This window comes from Clytia hemisphaerica, unplaced genomic scaffold, assembly GCF_902728285.1.
Source record: "Clytia hemisphaerica strain Z4C2 unplaced genomic scaffold, Clytia hemisphaerica genome assembly, whole genome shotgun sequence".
NCBI classification, from domain to species: domain Eukaryota; kingdom Metazoa; phylum Cnidaria; class Hydrozoa; order Leptothecata; family Clytiidae; genus Clytia; species Clytia hemisphaerica.
In genome coordinates, this window is record NW_027103808.1 from 86770 (window position 1) to 102077 (window position 15308).

At 33.9% G+C, this 15308-nt stretch overlaps 1 protein-coding gene across 5 annotated transcripts in view; it reads left to right on the top strand.

The window, feature by feature from the left end:
* Positions 1-15308, top strand: part of LOC136806479 (ras association domain-containing protein 1-like) — a 33347-nt gene that overhangs the window by 14322 nt on the left and 3717 nt on the right. For 4 of the 5 annotated variants that reach the window (XM_067063059.1, XM_067063058.1, XM_067063060.1 and 1 more), the window contains 2 exons: positions 12291-12515; positions 14876-14991. In XM_067063059.1, coding sequence (XP_066919160.1) covers positions 12291-12515; positions 14876-14991 — 341 coding nt within the window. Of the gene's footprint in view, positions 1-12290; positions 12516-14004; positions 14521-14875; positions 14992-15308 lie in introns of those variants that run through there. The other variant, XM_067063061.1, reaches the window with a different exon arrangement.

The window sequence follows — 15308 nt, forward strand, 5'->3', positions numbered from 1 at the left end:
TTGTTACATTCTAATCCTACTTTTTTCCAAGGAACATTTTAGGCCCAATTTCAGGGCTGTAGCACCAACACAGCTGGTTTTAGGATTTTTTTTCAGGCAAAAACCCTGTTTTTCGCAAATTTTCGAAAATATCGATTTTACAAAACCCTGGGGCAAACGGTCAATTTTGAAGATTTTGAATTAATTTTTTCGCAGAAAGTCTTCAAATAGATTAAATTACCAGAAAAAGTTGTCCAAATAACATTTCCAGAAAAAAAGTCAATTTTTGCCATTTCATCATACACCCTACTTAAGTTCAAACAAGAATGGTGATCGAGCCAATTGAATGTAATCAAACACAATCAAATAATAGTGATTAAATTGTCAAACGCAATTAAATTTCAATGGAATGGCCCATCCATCATTCGACTGGGTAATATTTGATACCTATATTGCTTTTTGAATAATGTTCGATTGGTATGTATGGCATGGCGTGCCAAAGGCAAGGTCGTGGCTTCTTCATAAAGACAAAAGACAGATCTGGACTTGTTTCGTACTTTCCAGTCTCTTGTGTTTGTCAGTTAGTCACACTAGCGTCCTGCCAAATGCTTATCAAAGATTAATGCTGCGGAAGCGCTATATCGTTTACTTGACTCTCAAGCAAAAAAATGCGCCGCAAAACTTCTAAAGGGATTCATGAAAAAATAACCCGGCGCTTTTTAATGAAATTAACATTTTCAAAAACTTTGAGAAATTGCCTAAAATTTGAGCCATAGATGAAAAAATTTGAGCCAAGCCAACCTTGAAAACTAATTTGACGAAGTACTGTCTCGGGCGGAATTGAATGACAAATTTTGGTTGGTTGATTTTGGCTGCTGCACGTTTTATTTTGTTTCCAACTTTCAAGTTTTAATTAAATATTGTCTTGCGAACTTGATTCAGGTCTCTCATCTTTGTTGTTAAAATGTATCCTGTAGATGACTGATGTTGTTTTTTCTGAAAGCTTAATTTCCTAGTGTGACTAACTGTTTGTAGTCTTTCTGACTTTCAGGTTCTTTGTGAGTTATATTCTATGTTTTCTAACTTACTGAATGACTTACAGACAAATCGCCAACGGCGGGATTCAAACTCACTATAGAATGTAAAGTTTCGATGTTTTGAAATCCACTGCCATATCGACTGCGCCAAGGATTCATGCCAGGAACGTGTTTCTGACGACTATTTATATTGTACAAACTACAGACCAGACTGTATTAAGAAAAAATCACAAAAGAGTGTTTGTTTCGAGCTCCAACAACCCTAACCCTAACTGATAATAACCCAATTCCTAGCCAATCTGATACGTAACCACACCCAAACCACACCCATACTAGCAACTCCAGAAGATTTTTCAAAATCTATCCTATCTTGTAGAGCTTTGAAAAAGAAAGAAAATGAGGGGTCATAGGCCTCCAGAGGATTAGTGGTTGTAAAGATATTCAAATTTTAGTGTCAAAATTTGACTAAAAATGTCAAAAAAAGGTTAGGAAAATAGCTTGGAAAAATTCGAAAAATGTGTCAAAAAAGAAAAAAAAAGAAATTTCCAGTCATGCTTCTTAAATTTTGCATATATCTCTTTTTCTAGTGTAGCTAGAGACCTCAAATTTGGAGGGAAATTCTTTCGGGGTTAAAAATGTGACCCCCCAAGCGATTTGGAGTACATTAAAAATGAGACCGGTCTTGGTGCGGACGGATCGATAAAATGTGCGGCAAAAAAGCGGCGAAACGATTTATCGTGCGGTAAAATGATACCATTGTATCGGCCAGAAATCATCCAGAAATCTTTTCTAACAATCCATTCAAACGCACTCGATCGGTCACTAAAGAGCACCATTTGAATAAGTGCGGTATTCAATGCGGTCATGGTGCGGACATTTTGCCGTTCGAAACGTTTGCCGGCAAACGAGAAATCATAACAAACAGCATACATTTTAGAATGGTTTTTTACATGACTGTTCGCCGATTTTATAACGTTCGGCAAAATAAACAAAGTTGAGCTCAAGAATTCACATGTGAGCATCGAACATCGAACATCGCAAGTTCTTTTTGTGTGTCCAGAAACAAGTTGTTGTTTTGCTTGCTTGAACTCGAGGCTGAAATTCTTACAGCAACCGAAAGAAATATAAACAAACGCTTGTCCGCTTTAGTCGGCGGGGACCGCACCATCGTCCGCTTTAGTCGGCGTTTTGTACGCACGGACCATACGGCACTGTGCGTTCTTCTGGCCGCTTTTTTCAACTTTTACACGCACAATTAACCAGTCGGAAAGCGGCACGAGCACGACCGCACCAAGACCGGTCTCTTAATGTACTCCAAATCGTTTGGAGGGTCACATATTATTATATAAGAATATTTGTAAAATATTTAGTATATTTATCAAAATAACGAAAGATATATCTTTTTTTGAAAAAAGAAGACATTGCATTGTTTTATTTTTGTTTTTGAAGAAAATAGCGGAAAGTTGAATGATTCAAAAAGGTGGTAGGACCCACTTTCAAGGGGCCTCTGGAAATGGAGAACAAAAAACTTATGAGTAAAGAAGAAGTTTTCTGAAAGGAGAAACCCCAAAGAAAAGAAAATCCATTTCGGCAGAAATAAAAATTTTTTTTGGAACATTCCCATGCGAAAGAAGCAAAAAAGTTAACAAAAACATGGAAATGAAAGAACTAAATAGCAATTGTGATTTTGAATTCCTCACCCTTTCTGATCACATACAAAGTTTCAGCCTCCAAATACATTTTCCTCCGTTTCCAGACACATTTGTTCTTCGATAGTTGCAAATTTTTTTCTCCCGTCGGCAAACAATTTTCAAAATGTTGCAAAACGTTCGGCATTTTACCAATTTGCTGTCTAGCCCGTGTCCACAGTGTTATATACCACTGGAAAGCTAAGATCACGGGCTTTCATTTAGTAAAAACCGGAATGCTTTAGCATACATAGAAAAAAAGTTCCAAGGGTTCAAAGTTCACAGAAAAATGAAACATTTGGTTTGACGTCAACGAAAGTTGCATGACTTCTGGAGTCGCTACCCATACCCAACCCTACCAGGTCGTCTGCAGGTCCTGACACTATTCCCACATGCCGGATCTGAAAAATAGATACATGTCTTTCGCGTTTATGAAGAAGCCTTCACCCAAAGGCAAAGCGGAAATAAATTAATACACTATCTTTGTTAAAACGATACTATCTTTGTTAAAACGATTCTATCTTTGGTAAAACAATACTATCTTAGTTAAAACAATACTACTATCTTTTTTTAAACGTTACTATCTTTTTTTAAACGATACGGTAAAAAAGATATTTCTTTACAAACGATATTATCTTTTTTGAAATGAGACCATCTTTGTTAAAACAATGTTATTTTTTTTTCAGTCCTAACTCACCACGGAAAATAATGTTGTACATTTATGTAGGTTTTTAATAATTATAATGTCCTACATTATAAATGATGTCGCGCATTATAATGTAGTACATTAAAAATTGTTCAAGGACCTTTCTACACTCAAGTAAATAAAAGAAAGCCTCTTCTACACTTAACAGATTTAACCATTTCCCTTTTAAGTTGGTGCTCATCCATTCCAGATCATCTAAATAATGACGCAATGTTTCGAGCTCCAACCCTGACCCTAACTGATAAGATCGAAATAATCAAAAATCGAAAATATCGAAAGGGTCAAAAAGGAAGAATAAAAAAAGTCCACTTTTGGCCGTCCACAACCCCGACCGAAAAGTGACTGAACCACCCCTACCGATTCATTCCTAATTGTTTATCACGGCAATTAACTACATGTGGTCTAAAAGAACGACAAATTACGCATGCGTGTTATTAATGCAGAAGTCGCAAGACGCAACATCATTTATAATGTAGGACATTATTATAATTATTAAAAGCCTACATATAATGTACAACATTATTTTCCGTGGTGAGTTTGTGTTGCTTTTTTTAAACGACACTATCTTTGTTAAAACAATACTATCATCTTCTTTTAAAACAACACTATCTTTATCAACATCTATCAACATTATCTGATTATCTTTTTGACAATTTAAATACTCTCTGGCAACCACGTAAACATTTTACTCTAGTTCTATCTATTATGTATACCTTACACTTTTATTTACTTTGTGGTCAACTCTCTTACTGTAGCGCAAAATTATATACGTTACCGGTGCACCAAAAAAAAGTATACAACTTTGTCGAGCTTCAGGAGGAAATTATTTAGAGGATGCTTAACTGATTGAGCTTCATTAGGTTGAAAAGTAATGCGAGAAGGATGTAAAAAAAACTGACTTTTTTTTAATGCCGAAATTTCAAAAAATCATTAAAAACAGCAAGCAAACTTTTCTCTTGGCACTCACCTTCTTTACACAAAAAAATACCAAAAAATGCAACTGTGTTCATCAAAACTTGTTATGGAATTTCAGAATATGGTAACACAAGCTACTCCCATGTGGGAAAACATTTTTGGTAAGGCTGAAATTTTTTTTTGCAAATCTCCAAGAGAGGTGTGGTGTGCTACGTGAGAAAAAATAAATAAATCACCATTCCTCAACTAGTTGCTCAAAGAACTTGCATTAAGTTTGCTGGTGTTGAAAATATTCATGACGTGTAAATAAGATGGACAAACCGTTGGCAAAATATAAGATAGGAGAAAAAAGAATCAAAAAGACAATGTAATTGTGTTTTTGTCATTTTGTCTTATTTATAGCGTGATTGCTGTTTTTAATGATTTTTTGAAATTTCGACGTGGAAAAAAAGTCAGTTTTTTGGAAATAAATTTTGAACTACTTTTTCAAATTTAATGTATAATAGCTCAAAATTCAAGTTAGAGCATCCTCTATACAATAAAAAAAGAATGAACAAAAAATATAAATCCTGAAGCTCACAATATCTCGACAAAGTTGTATACTTTTTTTTGGTGCACCCGGTATATACTTTTTATTTTTATACAATCTTACAGTCTATGTTTAAACTCCTATAATCAATGATCAAGATTACGGGATTTGGAGTGCAGGCTAATTTTGCTTTAATTTTTAGTGGCTTCACTTTCGATTTCAAGCCAACATCTTAGCAACAGGGTGCTTGCCCATAGTTACAAGAGTTTGTGCAAAAAAAAAACATAGAAAGTTTTCCAAATCCTCTATTTCCATTGAACCAATAAAAAATGAAACCTTTTCATGTTTCACTTTTTTGCACCAATCCTTCAAAACGAAAATGTTTAAGAATTTAAGTTCTTCTTTTATTCAATGATTTTTTACGGCACTTTGTTGACAATCTAACTCTTGCATCAAAATTCCCGCTTTCTTCAGTAAATTGAAGATGAGAAAAAACCTAAGCCTTTTAGGATCACGCATTGAAAAGAATATATGAAGGGTTCGGATTTTACAGCCGTCCGTCGTGCAAAGCACTGAGAGGCCACGGGTGCCAAAAAGAAGGGCCGTGTGAAATGCAGCAATCTTATTGGTGGAAATTTGAAAAACAGCTGCAAAGGAGCGCCGGAAAACAATCAGTAGAAGAGACCACTTTCGTTTTTGTTGCAGATTTTGATATAAACTTCTCTCACAGGGATTACTTGTCAATGTGTTGTGTCAACTTGTCAGCATTGTATTATTAATGTAAAGGGAAAGATAAAAGAGGTAAGACTAGCCTAGTTTCTAATCCTGATATAGGAGTTTAAGCTTAGACTGTCATATAATTTGTATGTATGTATGGATAATGGGTCTTAAGACCTTTTAATACTTAAAATATAGCTCATAAATCAAAATGGATTATGTTTAAATCCAATATTGCTGATTTTTATCAATTTGTTTAACTCATAACTTTCCTAATATTAACTTCAAAGCCCCGCGAAGGAACCATATTTGAAACATTTTGATAGGAAATGACAGTTTAGTGAGTTGTTACAGCACTCATAAAAAGATTAAGTTTGTGTCTTGTTTTTATCGTTTTTTGCCTAGAATCTTCTAGCAAACATAGTAAGTATAAGCAGACTGTGCCTGTAATTGGTTGTAAACATTTTTTGCGTCCGTAGGATTTTCTCAAACTTTCAGCAATGATAGAACAAACCTGTTTGTATCTTCAATGAAGCATTCAAAGTCTGCTGAAGTTAAGCATGTAAGATATTCAATTGATATTTACTGAAACAACATTTGTGATGCGTGACCATGTAGTCTTCACACAGATTAATAAAAGTAAAACTCATCACTAGATTTCGAAAAATATCCTGCTCAAAACAAAGAAAAGGGTAGATTCAATCCGTCATCCTAAATGCTGGTAGAAAGGTTGAAGATTCCTCTCTAACTCACGAGCACCCAAGTCTTTCTGGACCCTGTCTTTTAGCCATTGTGATTTTTATTGGCAGATAAATTTTGTGAAACCACAATCACAAAAAGACACCTTCTAGGAGAATAGTATCGTTTTGAAAAAGGACGAAAAGATAGTGTCTTCTCAAAAAGATAGTATCATTTTAACAAAGATAGTATGGTTTTGAAAAACATAGTGTTGTTTCAAAAAATAGTATCACTTTAACAGATAGTGTCGTTTCAACAAAGATAATATCATTTTAACAAGATAATATCATTTTAACAAGATAATATCATTTTAACAAGATAATATCATTTTAACAAGATAATATCATTTTAACAAGATAGTATGATATCGCTTTGAAAAAGATAGTAATGGTTTAACAAAGATAGGCGCACCGATTTGGTGCGCCGTAGATTGGTTCGATTGATTGTCAATTGATTTCCATTGATCATCAAATATGATCAATAAGTTTGATTGCAATTATATTAGCCCGCTCCTTTAGAGCATTAGCGTGGACGCCCGCCAATAGGCCATCGTAAAATCAGATAAGAGCAATTGAACATAATCTAATACAATTGAACAAAATTGAAGCAATTGAACTGCAAATTCTGGTTAAATTCAATTAGGCGAGACCAATTTAATTTGTTGTTCTACGGTCCCGACCGACTCTATTTTTGCTAAAATCAAAAAAATAATAATATTGAATTTCCAATACAATATATTTTACACACTGCTTATTTGTAAGAATCAAATTTGAATAAAGCTGAAAATTAATTCAAGAAATTGAAAAATTTAGAAAATCAAGCATTCCATACACTAAGATTTTATTATGATCTTCATCGAAGATAAAAAAAGTGAATTTTTCAACCAGATATTTTTTGGAAAACATTTTCAGTACTTTACCAACCCTGATAAATGAAAATTTATTTTTATTTTACCGACCGACCAACCGACCCATATTTTGCTAACGATCTGCCCGTAGAACAACAAATTAAATTGGTCTCGCCTTTCAATTCGATTGCGTTTGACAATTAAATCACAATTATTGGATTACTTTCAATCGTGTTCAATTCATTGATTGTTTAATTTGCTCTATTGACACCGTCTGATATTTGTAAAACAAATATTTATTTCCTCATGGCCCCATGGCATTGTTTGAATATCTTCCAGATTCTCCCTCTTGATATAATCAATAGTTTTTTCCAATTCATAAACAATTCGTTGCATCAAAATAAAAAAGCTTTAAGTCCATTTTTTGGTAAATTGAGTTACAACCATACCGGTGCTTTACACCCTATTTTTTATCGATTTTTTGGCTTAAATCTATCAAAAACCAACCTAAAGTGGCCTGATTTTGAGCTTTTCGAAAAATAAGAATTTTAACTTAAAGTTTATAACACCAAAATATTTCAAATGGTAATGGTTTTTCAGGATTTAAGGAAAAATAATTTAAAGTCGATTTTCTCAAAACAACAAAAATTGACTTAAAGCTATTTTATTTTGATGCGACGAATTGATGGGTTGGATAATGATTGATAATTGACAGACAGCATTAAAATCAGGAGAGGTTTTTAGCACCCAACACGTTTTAGTCAGAATAGTCATTTGGGAGAACTCAACCAGACTCAATGTTCTTTTGAATAACTAATTAATCCAGCATAAATTTGTTGATTTAAAAAAAATGTCATACAGGGGGTCAAGCAGATACTTTGGAACACTACCGTAGCGTAAGTTGGTCTAATGTTGACACCCCTCTTCTAATTTCGACAACATTCTTTAAAGATAGGAATATAGGAAAGTCCAAATTGTTGATGGAAACTTTTTTCCCTTGGCAATAAGAGTGGAAAAAAACTTTTGTCTATTAGTGAACTCGATCTTCCTAATATTCGACATTAGACCAACTTCCGGTATTAGTAATAACTAATTTTTGATAATTTTGAAAAGGACTACATTCCCCATTTCACAGTGTATTAACTGAATTTGAGGTCAAATTTCAATACACCACCCCCAAAATAACCCAAAATTGCATTTTTGGCCGATGCATTTTTCAAAATTTGCTTTTGGGGAAACTTTTCAACATCTAAGATATATCAATTGACCACAATCTTTAACTAATTGATGTCAAAACCCATCAATATTCAAGATTTTAGAATAGGCTTGATTCATATCCATTCAATCTATAGATTGGTTATCGATTGGTCATTGATTGGAATAAGTTTCGATTGTATCGAGTGGAATACTGACATATTACACATTCTGGCCCAGGCATTATTGGGCCAGATCCAGCCAGATTTCATTGTTATTATTATTATTATTAATAATATAAAATTGTCTAATATCAACATCCTTCATCTAATGGGCTATTCTAAAATATATATATATAATTGGTATTGACAACTATTGACAACTAACTACAATCAGTTTCAAAATACTTGGCACAAAAGGGAAATTCCCCACGAAATTTTATAACCACAAACAAGCACTCTAAATTAGGTTGGAAGAGTAGAGTTTTAACTCTGAGTTTTAACGCTAGACTTAAGACTTAGAAACTTAGGATCTGAGGATCCAAAAGTTCAAAAATGGTCTGATAGGGCTTGAAATATAGCTTATAAACCAATAAAATCCCTCCTAGATTGAAATGTTCCATGAAATCAAGTTGAAGGCCCGAAACTGACAATCTTGCTTAAACTTCAATTTTCAAAAAATGGTAAATAGCCAAAATTGCCGATATGTTATGGCACTGATTGTCTGAGAAACTGAAAAATGCCAAATTCTGTTCAGCAGGGGGTCTTATTCTAAGTTTAAAGCAATTTTTCGGGCTCAAAATTCCTCTTTCATCAATTTTAGGGACTAAAACTTGAAAAAAAGTCAAAATTTCACGTTTTTGATTTTTCGTAAATTGGACCTTTTCAAAAAGTTAAATATTTCACACAAAAGTGATTTTGTTCAGTAGCAAACGCTTCAAAATGGTCCAAATCATGCTTTAAAACAAATTTAGAAGGTTTTCATGTAAAATGGTAAAATAGCCAAAATTACCAATTATGTTATGGCTCTGATTGTAGTCTTTTTGAAGAATGTTATTTGCTCTGAGTCGCTTTGATGAATTTCAAAATCATGTACCAAAACTTACAAAACTCTGAAACATTCTTTGTCTTTTGACGTGAATTCTCAAAAGTCATTATGCCAAAAATAATTGCTTTCTCGATTTAAAAAGATAGAAAGCAAAATAGATAGCAAAAGGTCTATTGGACCATCTTACTCATAGGTTTAATTGCGGATACGCCCAATTTTGAAAAACCTGAACTCTATTTGTCTGCCCATGCTATCTCAACCAGAGTTCGATTATAAACTTGGAATTGCACGTACTTACATCCTCAGAAGTCAAGAAAATTACTTGAAAACTACTGAGCTCGGACCCCCCTGGTAAAGGTAATTGAAACCTTTTGTCTGGTTTAAAAATGGAATACCCCAATTACGACACCCATCTTTAAAGATGAGTATAATTAAAAGAACAGAATTGCTGATTGAAAGACACTCAGTGCAGACATTTAAAAAAAAACACATAAGGCAAGTACTTTTTTATTTCCTGGTTTACTGACATTTGGAGAATGGAAAAAAAATAAAAATAAAATTGCTCTTTTCAAACTTTTAATGTTGGAGAAAACTTAGATACATACCAGAAAATTAAAGAACAATTTTAGTAGGGAAATTGTGTTTAAGTGCCATTAAAGAAAGCACTGGACCCTTTTATTTACACTTACTGCTTGAAATGTAATTTTTCTAAGAAGTTTCCTCCATGGCTGATTAGTACAGGGTCGGAAGAGCCGTTTTTTTATTTCATTTTTGCAAAAAAAAACATCGGCGATTCCGTAAACTAGAAAATAAAAAAGTAATTGCCTAAGATAAAAATAAACATGTTGGAATTAATCTACTACCAGATTATCATATCATTAATTTTTGGAGTCATTAAGAAAAGCTTTTGCCACTGATCTCAGGAGTCAAATTAGTATCTTGATTAGCAAAAGGTCTAATCTGTATCAAACTAATCTACCTGCACCAAGCTCAGAAATTTTAGACTTTGTGATCTGAGATAATTTAAATTTTTTCTAAAATTTTAATCTAAATTTCGAATCTCAATCAGTGATACATTCAGTGATACCAGCCTTCCTATTATTTCTATCTCTAAAGATAGCAAAAAGGATGATAGAATGAGGAATGTTTACATTAGATCAACTGGCGGTGTTTGGTATAATAATCATGATTTACCACTCAGTTATTTTTATTAAGATTTCATGATTGTTCCTTAATCCGACACACATGTTCTATAAATTATGTACCCCAGTATTGACTTAATAACTCAATTTTTTTCAATACATTTTGTGATCATTTTTAACACTCTCGCGCAGCACAAGACTGGTCATTATTACAAAAGGTTTGAGAACGAATGTAAGTGTAATAGGCATTTTAAATGATAATTTAAAATGGCTACATTTGTTCTCAGTCTGGCCTCTTTTGTAAAGACCTTTGCCTACCCATTATGTCATGTTGAATTAATTGAAAAGCTCTAGTTTACTCCAGCTTTTTTTTTTCCTCACATCCATTATAACATGGAGTAAGCACAATTTATACAGATCTTTTCATTAAATTTTTGGACCTTCAAAATTCAACAAAAGGCTGTAAAAACCATAAAATGTATTTTAATAACTAACCCCTAAGGCTACAAAAATGAAGAAGAGCCATATTCTATAAGAACCAGCCAGCTGGACTCGACTGCCCTAAAAAAGATATGTATTTCTTGCCACTTTTCCCATCCAATTATTTTGACCCTTGAGGTCAGTCGAAGTCGATTGAAGTGATCGGTCTAATCGAAAAGATCTAGATTTCTGAGACTATTATTGACTTCGACTGATTCGACCCACTATTTCAAACGAATTCCATCGATTTTTGATTGGTCTCGATTTTAAAAATCGAATTTTATTATAATTATTCCACTCACCAAATACTGGCAAAATAGCAAGCTAGCTCGACCATTCAAAATCTGCCCTCCTTTTTTGAGCCTGTCTGATTCTATTTTCAAAATGACAGGTTTTAGATTTTTTGCCTCTTACAATCATAGGGTGTCATTTTTTCTTTTCCTTTGATGTTTCTACTGAAGACCAGAAATATGGAATAGTCAAAAACATTATCACTCAACCCATCTTTAGGGTTCAGATTTACCAGGATATACCGACATCAATTACAGCTGTGAAATGCGAGCTCCTTTGAAATGTCGATTCATTTGACCCTAGTCAGCCCTAGTAGTTATCTCGAACCCAATTTAAGTGTAATGAATAGCTCGAATTGAACTGACTTTTCTAATGAATTATTACATCAGCTTTTTTACCTGATCCAAGACATTTTACCCCCTCATTTAACAGCATTCTCTGTGATAGATCTGTGATCTAATTTTCTGTTAGATAACGTCTTAAAAATTTCACAAGATTAAATTATCCAGCGTCATTTTTTGAAAAGCATACTGCAACAGTTTGAGTTAAAAAGTTAAACTAAACATAAATAGAAAAGATATGCTGTCAAAACAGGCAGAAAATCTTGTTTTTTACTTGTTATGGAAGTTTTTTCTTTTCTGTTTGCGTTGGTGTATTCTCTCATGGTATTTAACGAAGCTCGTATTCTAAAACTACCAACTTGATCAGACATTTATCAAGAAGTATGAATTTTGAGGTATCTTTCAGTTTGTTTGGTAAACGCATAGCAGGTAACTAGCCTGAACACAGGGGGATGGATTTAGCAAAATTTAACTTTGTAAAAAGCGAAGAAAGTCAAATTTGAAAACACAACATCTACATATCACAAAATGCACGATCTAAGATATAATATAATCTACGTCACTCTGGTCGTTGAAAATCGTTATTTGTAAGAATGAGGAGGAATTCTAACCAACCAACTTTCTTCTTTTATTTATTAGGTGCCAAATATGATTACGTGCGAGGTATTGAAGGTGTCAACTACACAAAGAAGGAAGAATATGATATAGTCACATTGAAAGATTTGAAGCAGAAAACTCCTTTCGTACCTGTCAAAACGACAGTCATCAATGGCCATCGTTTCGAACATCATAACAAACCAACATGGTGTGATATGTGTGAAGATTTTATCTGGGGCTTGTATACGCAAGCTGTCAGGTGTCAATGTAAGTTTCCTTTACTTGTACTTATTTAACGATTTACGAAATGACAATGACTGGGGAGTGTGAACCCCCCCCCCCTTTTTTTAAGGGGGGATCCAACTTTTTCAGAAGTGCTTTATAGGGGGGATAGTAGATTCTCCGAATAAAATGAGGGGTTTGAAATTTTAGGGGGGGGGGTCAAGTTACAATAGGGGGGATAGCAACTTTTGATTTAGATATTTGGTGTGCGACAACTAAAAAACAAGTGTAGATAGCTAAATTTTCGCCTGCAGTGCTATTAAACTCTTTTTTTATAATTTTTGATACAAATTTCAATGTTTTTGGTTTTGAATGACTGGTGGACTGCTGCTGAAAATAGCGCGGATGCGAAAATTTTTTTGAATAGTATACACATATAGGGGGGCTGAAATAAAAATGGGGGATTCAGACCCCTCTGCACAGAGGTGGGCAATTTTCAACATGCTTTAAAAGCCTGTTACCCGATTGGGACGGTCGAATCTTCTCTTGGGCCTCTTGGTCAATTGCTTTCGAAATCAAGACCGTGCATTATTATTAGTGAAGGGTGATCTCAGAAAGCAGTTTTAAGCGCCCCCTTCCGTGTCTTTGATTAGTCTCTTATCTCTATTTCTATCAATTTATCAATCTATCAATAATCGTTGCATTTATTTCATCGAACATGTTTTATCAGCAAACAAAGTGTTAAACAAAGTGCTATTTTTTCCGAATTTCCTTCCGCGAATTCCCTGTACATACTTTTAACCCTCAAACGTTTGTTTGATAAACAGCTTAAAACCACTACTCTTAGTGACAAGCTTTCAGTCAAAACAAATGGTCACGTTAGCATAAAGACAAAAGTTTTCTCACACAAAGCTTATCGTCTGTTAAGAGATTATGGTGTTTAGACATCAATCACAAGATATCTATGTACATTAGCAAAAACGATATCATATCCAACCCCCTGTATACTACGCCATTCGATCATTCTTCACCCTCTTCTTGAATGAGAAGCTATTCGGACATCGTTTATATTTTGACCAGATGCCATTTTTTAAATACTTTATGTAACTTGCCAAGAAAACCACTCGTTATTGTTAAGCAACATTGAAAAAATAACTTTTGAACCAGCTGCACTTAGTGTTTTTCACTCTTAAACTATACAACTTACCGCTATTATGTCAAAGATATATTTTAAGTTTGTTGCGTGTATGTCAATTTGTACTGTAAATTCTTTGTCAACCACCCATCGGCCTGCACAATATCCAACAACAGACCACAAACCATCTGACCTGCATCTTTCACTTCCTTTGGGAACTTTCGTCAACCTTCAAATGCATGCTGAGGTAATTTGAATGGAATTTATTGATTGCAAACAACTTTTTTTTCCTTCATTTGGACGTATCATAATTATTTTGTGTCATTATATCATATTTTCTGTCTTTCTCGTCTGTATGTTTTCTTTGCTCGCTTTATTGGATCTCCAAGCAGAGTCAGAACCAATGTATCATTTTTGTGGTGATTTATTTCATACGTCTGAGAATTTAAAGTGAATATTTTCACATGGGCACATAAACACATTCAGAGAATGGACTTAATCTTCCTAACGAGAATCAAAAAGTTTTGAAACATTTTTTTTTTGTTCTCGTCCAATTGACATAAATCTGCGTGTGATGGTTTCTTTCTGAAAAATTCTGTGGTCAATTTTGTTTTATTCAGTTTTGTTGTTGTTAATTATTGAGCTGTAATGAGTAGAAGACGTATTATTTCAGCAGTGTGTTAGTAAGAGCTCTTCTTTGTTTATGTGGTGCACTGAGCAGAGAAAATTTTTGGAATTGGATATTGTGTTTCTTGATGAAATCGTTACATTATCTTACGAGTGATATGAAAAACGTTGCTGCAGGAAGTCACCACGGCAACAAAAAGAAATTAACTTTTTACGCATTGCGCGAGAAGCGCTCATTCGATTTATCCAGTACTTTTCTACCGTTGACTGAATGCTACGTCGATGTCTGTAAGTTCCAAAAGCTAATTTTCATGCCGGTTAAAAATCTCAAGGTCGACTTATGAAAGGAGGAGTCTAACTAATTCCGTAAATTTAGCCGTCTTCATTATTCACATGCATGGATGTTATATGAAGTATGATGTCATTTTCAAATACAGCTCAAAAAAAGATGTTGATTCGGTCTATTGAAAGATTTTGAATTCGAATTTCACCGCCGAAAGTTTTAGCAGCTTTCAAAAGACGCGAAAATTGAATAATTTTGCTTCCCCAAGAGTAAGTTGAATTTGTAAAATCTAAAATTAGCACGTTCTTTTGGATCAGAAAATTTAAAACTTTAAAACTCGACGTACCTTTATATCTTTAGATTGTCGGTACACGTGCCATGCGAAATGTGTGACTTTGGTTGATCTCGAATGTCCCAAAAAACCTACCACAGAAAAGTCAAGAGAAGAACTCACCAAAGAAACTCTGGAAATACTCGTGAGAACTTTATTTTCATTTTCATCTCTTCTTTCGTTTATTAAAAGATTCTTCTAGAAAGTTCTTAACAAGTCTCAATTTCGTTCACAGTTTTCAAGGAAGGAAGGATGTTTAGTTACCTGTAGTTCTGCTCACGAGGAAACTCTTTTGCTAGTGAGATCATGGTTGTACTTCTCCCCCTCCCCCTTTTTCATCTATTAATTCTTAATGTGAAAAAATCATTCATCGTTTCTGTAAATCAAATACGCTGGGATTCTTCACAGAAAGAACATGAATCTTTTACAAGCGGGACCATTTTCTTCGTATTTTGTTTGATT